Raw genomic sequence first — 11,288 nt, forward strand, 5'->3', positions numbered from 1 at the left:
ATTATGTAATTAAATGTATGATAATGAATTTAGTTTTAAATAGATTAATTTATTTATGGAGAAAATCGGCGTATTAATGGCCTAAAAATGAAGCATTTGAATGATTAATAATATTACACGTACCTAATATTATTTCATACTTATTAAAGTAGCTTTAAACTCTTGCAAAAAAAATCCAAGCAAGGCAAAATTACTCCCGAGGCCATGATAATGTATATCATTGTATGCAAAATTAGAATCATTCATACTATATACTTAAGTAGCATAACTCTACGACAGAAAAAAAAATTGTCAGTTAAAAGCTTGTTGCCAAGCATTTTGAGCTTTGATATAGTGGTTGATTAAACTTGAATATCGAATTTTTTGCATTTTGACCCAGTGTGGAACGATCACCATTTCAAAATTTATTTCAACTTTATTATAAGCGTAGTACTTTCAAATGCGGAATACATTTCGAAGATGGAATCGATTGAATTTCGAGTTTTTAGTCCACTTTTCAAAATCTGAAAAAAATTTCAGAAAATTTTCCGCAAAGGTACAAAAATTTTGAGATCTTGCAGAAAATCGCCATTTTCATTGGCTTGGAAATTACGAAAAAGCTGAAGAAATTTTTTTTTTAAATTATAGGAAAAATTGCTAAGATTTTAGAAATGTACTTAAAGTAGTTCTTCTATTCCTTGAAAGCTATATAGTTTCACAGAGCCTCCTCAAAAATCTAAAAAAATAAAGGTTTTGAAATTAATGTAATTTTGGGAACGATTTTCGGTAACTATTCAGATTTTTAAATGTGGCCCAACAATTCAAAGTTACGGTTTCTAACTTTGGAACGGCATATTACCACAAAAAAAAAAAAAAAATACAGGTGGTTGTATTCGAGATTACTACGATATATTGAAGTTACAACAAAATTGAAAACGATCACCGCCCGACGCTAGATGAAACTGCATGAAATTTCATTCTCCATTTATTCTAGTTCTGTAAAAAGATAGAAAATTTAAGAGTATATTAACAATCGTTGATGACATTAGATTTGAGAACAGAGTCTATTATACAGTGTATTGAAATTACTTTGTAGTCTTAATGGTTTCATTAGTTTTTTAAGAATTAGAGATGAGTTTAGCAATTGAAGGGAAAGAAACAAATAAGCAAAAAACAGAAAAGAAAACTAAAACAATAATTACATATATTATGTACAAACAAGTAGGTTATTTATTATGAAAAGATTGCCATTATGTATGACCATGATGATGTTGATGATGATGTATAAAGGAATCCGAGTATGTTGTTCAAGTCTATATATCAGTGTTTTTAGCATTGAAGCTGGCGTAAACTGTATATTTTGTGATACGAGGATGATTTTTGTGGATTGAGGCCGCGATTAGGCCGATGAAAATGCTAAATAATTGGAGAGGAGAATTAGAAAAGGCTGTAAGTGCCTGCAACCAAAAATTAAAAAAGAACGAAGAGAAACTTCCTTCTTTGCTGCATAGTTATTTATTACATCATTATTTATTATTTTATTTTTTTAATGGCACTTACAACTTTTACTAATTTTCTTCCTCAATTACTATACACTACTTGAATAGAATAATTTAATTCAACTTGATTCAATCACAGTACGCACGGGTTGTATCACACTCCACAACTCTCTTCTTACGAGTGATTTCCTCACTACCTGCCAACCCATGTTTCCTTTCTCTCTCTCGCCTGCGCTGTGTCTATCACTGTCTTTCTCTACCTCTGCTGCCAAAATATCATAATCAATACCCTTATACCCCTGAGTAGTGTGATACAACCCGCGTGTATGTATACGTATATTCTATACTTTAGTGCCATTTTATATATTGTTAGTATTACTTTTATTAATATTGTTATTGCAATAAGAGAAGAGATGGAATTACGTTTGTACGTCTTCGACTTAATTTTTCGATTATTGTGTACGTAAATTATTTACTTGTGTTTATTGATGATAATGATAATGATGATGCTGATGATGATAATGATCATGATGATATCAGGCATTCCATTGCTCGTAAAGGGTTTGATATTAATCCCTTTATTAATTCCATAGTATAATTGAATGATTATTTATTTCTTTGTAAATTGAATAAACAGTGCACTGTTTCGACCAGACAGAAAGAAACAATTTTACATATTGTTTTGAATAATAATTTATTATTATTTTATCTACACAAGAGCAATTACATATATCACAGTACTGGGTTGAAAATAAGCGGAAATTGATGTATTTCTTGGTAGGAACTCGACTCCACCAATTTTATTAACATTTGAAACAACTCACCTCTGATCAACTTTCACAACTCGTTTATGTATACGAAATTTCGGAATACTGATAAACGCCGACGCTATTTTCGACTGATATTCGTCATGTACTCCAACACAATCGCACTAATCTCTCGCCGATCTGAAAAACAATAATGCCATTCAGTGCGACAAATTCAACTTTCTCAGTTCTTTTATTTCGTAGAGACAAAATTAAAGCAAATCGAGAATTTCATGCGACAATAAACCTAGAGATAATTCATTGATTCATTGAGAAAACTTCTACTTCACAATGTTTTGAACTTTTTTTGAATTCAGTGCAAAATCAACTTTAGTGTTTTTCAGAAAAATGATCAGTTTCTCTGTAATTCTTAGATTAGATAAGATTCCGTTTCTTTATTTTAAAATTCTATAAATTACACCTCGAATAATGGATTTAATTTCACTGAACTTGTTTTCTTTTCTCTTTTTTCTGTCTATCGTCTAACGATTTTCACAATTCTTTTGATTACTGAGAAATTTTATTGAAATTCTCGGACCATTCTGAAAATACTAACAGATTTTTCTTGGGGTATGCCAGCCGAACATAAGTTCAGAATAAAATGAACCTCAAAGTTTTTCGTAGCAATGAAGATTTTATCTGAAAAGTTCAGATTTTTTCTCTCCATTTTACAATTTCTAAGTTATGCCTCAGATAATATTTAAATTTCCTATGATTTTTGTTTTCTTTCGAGGCTGAAGTTAGCAGCCAAAGATTCTAATGTCCGTTCGAACAAGGTAGTGAAGTCCGAAAATCAAAATTTAGTCAAATACCTTGAACTCTGAATACTTTCCCAATACTTTATGAGTACAAAACTGAACTGCAATTTTCTACTTCCAAAAAGTTCGCCACGTTTGGCTGCTAACTCAAGCTGCTAATTTCATCTTCACATTTTTTATCTGTATTTCATGATTTTCTGAATTTTTCTGAATTATTGTAAAAATATTCACTATATATTTCAGTTCTCAAGGTGTCAGAGGTGAAAAAATACATTTTTACAGAGCATGGCCAGGCTCTAATAATGGGAACTTACCGTAAGTGCGATTAGTTTTCAAATTCGTGTGAATGGATTTTGCGATTGTTTTGAAGGCTTCTTTGTCCCGGATGAACTGATCTTTGTAATAAGGGTTTAGTGCGCTTTTGATTGATGAAAGTAGATCTTCGCAGTTTTTGGCATGACTGTCTCCTCTGCATTTATCAACTGAATGCTTATGAATTCCCGTTGATTTCCTGTGGGATTTCCGTCTTTCAGGCACATCAACGTCCGATATTTTTTCTATTGATACCGACGTGCTTTTGCTTACTGCACTTGTCTTTGAAAGTCCTGCCTTGTTTTCTAATTTCTGCGCAACACTATCCTTAGATACAGAAACACCATCGAAAGATGATCCGTTGTCTTTTTTTGTGCCGTCAACATTCCTGAAATTACTTTTACTGTCATCAATATCAATGCTTTTATCATTTAATGGTTTTCTACAATCATCGTCGAGCACATTGAGTTGATCCGTTCGATTTTTTGATAAATGAACGTTTTCTTCAACTATTTCAATCGTTTCCGACTTTATCTTCTTTGAACTGTTAGACACCAAGTCAATTATTGTTATTGCATCAGTTTTTCGCTTTTTGCTAATATCCTTGTCACTCGTTTTATCGGAGTGATGAGTTTTTAAATTTTTGGCGATGTCTGAAGCAATTTTAGATTCGTTTTCATGTTTGATTTTTGACCGATCCACTTTTGGATCATTCAATTTGATCATGAAATCAGATATCGTCGGTTTTTTGTTTGACTTTTTCTTGTTTTCCGGTTGTTTAGAATTATTGTAAATATCTTTGGCAAGTACAAAGCCGTTGGAGGAACTCGAAGCTTCTTGTTTGCCTAGTTTTGGTTTGTTCGATACTTGGTAGGCTGAAATATTAGTTGTATTTGGCTTATAGTGTTCCAAATTAGCATCAAGGACCTGCGCACGGTTTGACTTTGTCAATGTATAAACCTGAATGACAGAATAAGTGGGAATACATCATAAAAGTTTCCAAAGGTGAAGCTTTTGTTCAATAAATGCTCAGAAAATTTACAAGTAAAATAAAATCATCACATTTTACAGAATGCTCACCAATTTTGCAATGTTAATTTTGTAGACATTGACGGCGGTCGTGCGGCCAAAAATTGAATATTCGAGATTTTTTGCCAAGGAATTAATATCGTTTTCAGTGAACGAAATCAATGCTTGGTGATTTTTGAAAAGTTTCCAATTTTTCGTCAATTCTTCAGTCAATAACTTGTAAAAATGTTCCCGCAACTGCAAGAAACATATCGTTGATTTTTTTAAACTTGTTTCCCCAATATTGCTCTTCTGAAAAAGCTAAAAAAAACCTGTCCTGGTAAAAATTAATTTCAGAATCTTTCAGAAATTTCTACAAACATAATGTCAATTTGTTACAGTTGCTTATTTTTGTTGAAAAATGTATTATAAGTTGTAAGCATTTCTAATAATTTTGTAAAGGTATCTAATTTTTTATGCTGAAAAATAGTTGCAACAGATTTATGGAAAGACTTGTTGAACATCTGTGAAAATTGTTCATAATTTTACCTTCATTGAAAACATTCTTTTACAAATAAGTGCAGATTTTTTCAGCTGCATTTCCGAAAAATTAATTTCAACTGTGCTCTAAAAATTTCTAGTTTCTCTCAGAATTTCAAATATTTTCAGATTTGAGATACATGAATTTCTGAAAGATTATAACTTTTTATTTGTAATTCGTAGTTTTAAGAATTTTTCACCAGGGTAGTTTAAAAGCTTACCTCAATAGACAAGCCCTTCACTTTAACAGCAGTTGCATCAGCGGATTGGACATTTGATTTTAACACAGCCAAAGTGCTCTGTGTTTTCGGCTTCATGAGATCAAAATTCATTATTCATAACTACTCGCAAATAAACATGAATATTGGATAAATTTCATTTGAAGTATTTTCAGAAGAAACTTTCAAGTAAGTATCATCGTCAAGTAAAACTTCGTCATAATCGCAATCATTATGAAGGTAATTTAATCCATTAATATGATCATGACAGCTATACCGTAACAGATTTTTGTTTTCCTCTGCGTAAAGCGAATTGTTGCTGAATCAATTCTCTAGCTTCGCGTTTCTCTTGCGCCGTGATTGCATCGCTGGATGTTCCATCGCCGTCAGAATCAGTATCTGCCGCGCTGTAGAAAATATTATCAGCTCATGATTATCGCGCATTTCTTTATAAACTGTCCTTAACAAGATGCTTCGAAAGAAGCAAAACTCCCAATACTCTTTGGGAAAACAGAGATTTTGTTTCGATATCAGTATGTTCACAATTGAAACTATCTCTTCCTACATTTTATTAACACAATTCCCTTCTCTCTTTCCAATTCGTCTTTATATCGAAAATATCAGGATCTGCGAAAGCTGAAAATGGTTTTGAAAAAATCTCGGAACGTCTAAATACTCGCTTCAATCGACTCTTGCTTAGAAACTCGCACTGGCTGTTTGTTCTTGTGCTTTACAGTCACGAACCATTATGAAATAATACAATTGAATAAAATCAACAACAAAGCGATACTTACAATGTGTCAAACTTAGCAAGACCGAAACCATCGTTGGCCTGATTCTTCATTGGCCTTTGAACATTGGAACTGCAGTTTACGAACTGATCAATACGTTGCTCAACTGTCTTTCGATTTTCACAGCTATCGCATTGGTTTACACAAGCTGGTGGCTTGTCGCCAAAATGTTTTGAAAATACAGCATGACGACATCTTAAAAATGAATTCACAGTCACAACTCCCATTGCGTTGATTGCAGTAAAAAAAGTTATTCAAGTACAGAGTTCTTACTTTGCCTCCGTGCAGTAAGAAACCATTTTTTCAAAGCTCTTCCACTTGGAAACTGCTAATTGAGTATTTTCGTCCTTGGCATTACGCAAGATGAAGCTAATCACGCCATTTTCAGCTTTACTGAAATAAATCCGACAGAACGCCGGTTTTCCGTCTCTTCCTGCCCTTCCAGACTCCTGATAATAGCTGCCAACAGTTTGAGGCACCGTCCAATGCACAACGAACCTGTTTGTAGCAATTTTATACCACTTAAAAAGTTAGTCGACATAATGTCTTGTGCATAATTGGGCCGTGCCATATAGAAAAATCTCTACAAATGTCATTTTCACCAATGATAGTGAAAATAATCAAAACAACATCTCTATTATGTAATAGAAATGAATACAAGGAAATTCGGATAACACATAACTAGCATATCAATAATTTGATAAAAACTTTTATAATTAGGACTTTCAAAATTGTTAAACGTTTCTATTTCTTAACTGATTTTAATGTTTTTAGGCTCATTTCGCTTGGTGACCAGATCCCCAAAAATTATCTGGAAAAAATCCAAGAAATCATGCATTAGAGTATAGTTATAACATACAAATGCAAAAACATTAGAATCGGATGAAAAACATCAGTTTTATCATTTAGAAGATTCTAATTATAAAACCTTTCCAAAAATTGTTGATACTTTAGGTTGCGATGATTAAATTTCCACAGATTTATTTCTATTAGCAGGAAATGATGCAGTTTCACTCATGTTCACAATCATGACCGCAAGTAACACTGCTGGAGATTTGTTTAACACTTGTTTGTTTATCGTTACTTTTGATTGAGTCGTTACAACCCATTCATCCTTAATAAAGCTACTTGTAGAGCTGTACTTGAATAGCAACTTTTTCGAAGTCTTGAAAATCGTTGTGTAATTCAAAAATTCAACCTGACAGATCCCTTGTCGACTCCCATTCCAAAACTGCAAGTTGCTGCGATAACCGGCACTTCTCCGACAGTCCACCTATTCTGAGTTGAATTACGGACTTTATTTGTGAGTCCTGGAAATTTATATCGAAATAGAATCACATAGCTTTTTACAAGGTTTGAAGAGAGTACAATCAGCTTGGATTCGATCGAATATATTACTCGTCGTTACCTGCATGATAAGCCAAAGTTGTGATGCCCATTGAACTTAATTTCTCAGCCAAAAGTTCAGTGTCGTCTTTCTTGCGGCAATAAATGATGCCGCAGTTTCGCTTTTCCTGAAATAATTGATATCAGCATATTAAAAAAAATTGTTTTACTTCATGCGTAACAATAAAATTCGTAACTCGGGCATACTTTTGGAACTGACTCATTCATCGGCCCTAATGCATCTATTATGAAGTTTTTCAAGTGCACATATGGATTCGCCAAGGACTCAATGAACCAGACATCGTAATAGAGATTTTGGCGAAATACGGGAAGTGCAAAATTGAGTGGATTCTTCATTTTCAACGTTCCAAATATGTCTTCAACTACCTGAAACAATTTATCATTTCAACGTAATTTTATGCACCTCAAGTTTCATACGTTCTTAATCTTGAGTACAAGAAGTTCAATCATTTGCAAAGCGTTACCTCTTTATCAGCCGTTGCTGTTAGAGCTATCATCGGAATATCAGGACATATTTCTCTGTATCGTCCCAATTGCCTATAAGTGGGTCGAAAATCGTGACCCCACTGACTCAAACAATGAGCTTCGTCGATCACGATGTATGAAATTACTTCAGAGTTGTGCAATTCCATTACCACATTCTGTAAGAAGATAATAACGATGAATACTGTCTTGTGATTGGAAAATGTGCTCGATTAGGAACTGTAAATATTCATAAATTGAGGCATAATCTTCTTATTTGAGAATTATTTTTCACATACTTTTTCTTCCATTTTATTGTTGCAAAGGAACACATCATTGCTGATGAAAAAGTACAAGAATGAAACATAGAATTAGAAATAAAATGTGCTCAGAAACGAAGTTGCAACAAATGTATAAATCAATGTCTGATATGAAACAGTTTTTAATCAAGATCGTTCATAAAGATGGAAGAAAGAATTCGTACAAAATTTGATGCTATTATTCGACAAGTACGTAATTTCAGCAAAAATCAATAATATTGGAGTTTCCTAATTTGTGTATTTCTAACAATACTGAACTTTTCATAAAAATTAAAATGAATTAAAAAAAGTAATGTTTTTGGCGATTCAAATGTTGCCCAATTTCATTTTGGAAAACGACTAATTTGCTATAAACAAATTCAGGTAATAAAATATTCCATTTCGATGCACCAACGATTATGAAGATTTGATTTTCAAGCAGCTGGATATGCTTAACCATGAAAAACGTGATCACAATGCTATAGAATTCTTCTCCAACTATATTCGTTGCGATTGAAATACAAATAAAAGTACCTCAAAAGTGCGCGTAGCACCCATTTCCGGTGTGATATACAACATCTTGATTCGGGGTTTTTTTGACTGCAAATCTTTCAGTATCGCAGTTTTTTCTTCCAAAGGTGTCTTAGAATTGAGACATTTAGCATTGATTTTCAAAGACTGTAAAATGTCGACTTGATTCTGTATTGTATAAGAAAAAAATCAATAAAACATTTGATTAGTACGCAGGAGTATTTGAAATACCAGTTCCATTTGAAAAATACAGATGACGATAATATTCACCTTTATCAAAGCTATCAATGGAGAAAAAATTAGTGCAACTTTATTCTCCTGGAGAACTGCTGGCAGTTGAAAGCACAACGACTTCCCTGACCCTGTCGGCATACAGATGTACACATCTTTCTTTCCTGAAATAAAAACAGTTTGGATTTGCATTCTGAGGCAATTAGAGATTTACCACTTGTATGAAATCAACAGTTGAATGATAAAATGACAACAAACGAGAGTAGAAAGCAAAGGATGCGTAACGACCACAAGGGATGTGGGATGAAATTCCGAACCAATAGATAGTAAAAGAGAAACAACCGTTGAAGAAATCTACGCTTATGATATTTGTTCCAATGATCATGAACACGAATAAAACTATGTGATATAAATGAATTTGTGCATATTCAAATCAGTCAAACAAAGATAATAATTTGAAAAAAGGTTTTTATAATTAAAACGTTCAAAATGATGAAATTTTACTATTTTTTGTCCGATTCTAATGTTTTTCTATTCATTTTCTTCAAGCTATAATATAAGATGTTCTTAAATGTTTTTCAGACATTTTGTAGGGATCTGATTAGCTACCAAATGAGCTCAAAACTTGCAGAAGTGGATCGTTTTGAATGTTCTAATTAAAAGCTTTTTCCTGAAAGTTAGTTATTGATATTTTAGGTCGGGTAAGGCGAGTGCGTCAGATTCATTTCTGATGTACAGTAGGGGTGTTATTTCATTCGTGTTCATTATCATTACTGGAGATTTTCTGAAGGGTTAGATCTTTTTTCCTAACTTTTGACTCAGATGATAGAGCCAATTCGAACTTAAGATATGATGCGCAGCACAGTTGCAATTATCGTTTTATAAAATTGTGAATATCATCACATTGCAGATAGAGAATCTTGTGATTTTCTCTATGGGTTTTTGAAGCCTATGAAGCGATTGACAACAACAAAATGCCCAGAAATTTAAGAAGCAACCATGAAATTTATCAGCCGAGATATATAATTTATTTCATTGATTATGAGCTAAGATTTTCTTCAGTTTTTCTTTTGTTTTCAAATCTAGTTCGGACGAAAACAAATAGAGAATCAATCGCTGCGAACATCGACACGCCAATGTGACATTGGCCATAACATTTTTTAGTTTTGAGACAAAGTCCTCGAAACATTTTTTGTGCATGCATATTCATTATAGTAAATTTTATATTTTAACTGATGTTTGGTATTATATATTTTCCAAAAGATATTTCAATGCAAACCATTGTGGTAATAAAGTCGAATTCATGCCATTATTGGCCAAATTCATCTAGATTAATAGACGTGAGGGGGTAAAAGTTTCTCAGAAAAATTTTTCTGAAAACAGGTGACAATAGTGTAAACATTGTAAAAAAATTTCACTAACGTTGAAAACGTATTTGGATGATCGTAATAATACTTACTTTCGTAAACAGCAAGGGTTGCATGTCTTTGGGTGTCACTTTTGAAATCATCATGACCGAATAATTTCTTAAGACTTTTTTTCAACAATATTGCAGACATATCGATAGTGCTACAAATTTTTTATTTACATTATAATACGTATGTCACTATTCTCTCACAATTTATTGCCACATTATCAGCCATAAATAAGGCGCGAAATCGCGACAGGACTACACGGATAAAGCATGGGTTTTAACCATGGTATAAAAAATATAAGTGATGCCATAAATGTGATTTTCTTGCCGACTTACTGTCACGTGGTATTCGTTTACTACCTGGTCACCTAGAGTGCGTTCCGAAATAGGCTTTCGGTGCTGTCAACCATCTTATATTCTTTTGCGCTGCCATGGTCGTGGGTAGCTCTGCCTCTACCTAGGGAGTTTGCGTTCCGAAATTATCTGGCAGCAGTAAAAACTCCCTAGGATAGAGGCAAAGCTACTCACGAACTTATTGGTGCAAGAGATGAAAGATTGGGACAATACTGGGAGCTAATATTGAAACGATTCGTGCATTCCCTCCATCATGGATCGAGGAAAAGGATGCGTCTATTTTGCGGAAAATGATTACAGCAAAAATTTCTATGTTATTATCGACATCTAATTATATTAAAAATCCTCTTGATGGTCGTTAAATTACGATAATTATCAATAATCTCTAATTAGGAAGATACTATAGTCGGTCTTTAATGATTGAGATATAATTCTTAAGAAATTTTGTGAACTATCAAGAAACTTTATGAAAAATTGATTCGAGCTAGCAACACAATTTCACTGATATCGATTAAAATAAAACTTGACTATTATCCGGTAGAATTGCGTTGACTACAGTTTTTTTGTATGAGTTACGTGTAGGACTAAATAATAGACAACATAGATGACACCTCCGCATTTCACAATGCGACATTAATTTTTTCCGTTTTCGGTGAATTTCAGGTACTAGTTTCATTTC

At 33.0% G+C, this 11,288-nt stretch overlaps 1 protein-coding gene across 2 annotated transcripts; it reads right to left on the reverse strand.

Moving 5' to 3' along the window:
* Positions 1–1,853: 1,853 nt before the first annotated feature.
* LOC124416770 (ATP-dependent DNA helicase Q5) lies at positions 1,854–10,547 on the reverse strand. 2 transcript variants are annotated; one of them, XM_046898095.1, is made up of 15 exons: positions 10,487–10,547; positions 10,301–10,443; positions 8,881–9,005; positions 8,614–8,778; positions 7,783–7,959; positions 7,505–7,684; positions 7,320–7,425; positions 7,110–7,221; positions 6,185–6,409; positions 5,915–6,106; positions 5,398–5,527; positions 5,124–5,213; positions 4,435–4,620; positions 3,357–4,314; positions 1,854–2,425 (listed from the first exon to the last, which is right to left on the reverse strand). In XM_046898095.1, exons 2-15 carry the CDS (start codon positions 10,398–10,400, stop codon positions 2,367–2,369), a joined length of 2,805 nt encoding a protein of 934 aa, XP_046754051.1. In that variant the 5' UTR covers positions 10,401–10,443; positions 10,487–10,547; the 3' UTR covers positions 1,854–2,366. The 2 variants fall into 2 exon arrangements, with proteins under 2 accessions (XP_046754051.1, XP_046754049.1); XM_046898093.1 differs by having other exon boundaries at positions 10,301–10,547.
* Between the last annotated feature and the right edge of the window lie 741 nt (positions 10,548–11,288).

Source organism: Diprion similis, chromosome 3, assembly GCF_021155765.1.
Source record: "Diprion similis isolate iyDipSimi1 chromosome 3, iyDipSimi1.1, whole genome shotgun sequence".
NCBI classification, from domain to species: Eukaryota; Metazoa; Arthropoda; class Insecta; order Hymenoptera; family Diprionidae; genus Diprion; species Diprion similis.

What these genes read in the sequence shown, in the direction of transcription:
- LOC124416770 (XM_046898095.1), bottom strand. Translation starts at nt 10,400, where the DNA reads ATGTCTGCAATATTGTTGAAAAAAAGTCTTAAGAAATTATTCGGTCAT. An exon ending in AACCCTTGCTGTTTACGAAA is followed by an intron (nt 9,006 to 10,300) that starts GTAAGTATTATT and finishes TTTTTATTTCAG; the next exon opens with GAAAGAAAGATGTGTACATC. An exon ending in TCTTACTGCACGGAGGCAAA is followed by an intron (nt 6,107 to 6,184) that starts GTAAGAACTCTG and finishes TTCATTTTTAAG; the next exon opens with ATGTCGTCATGCTGTATTTT.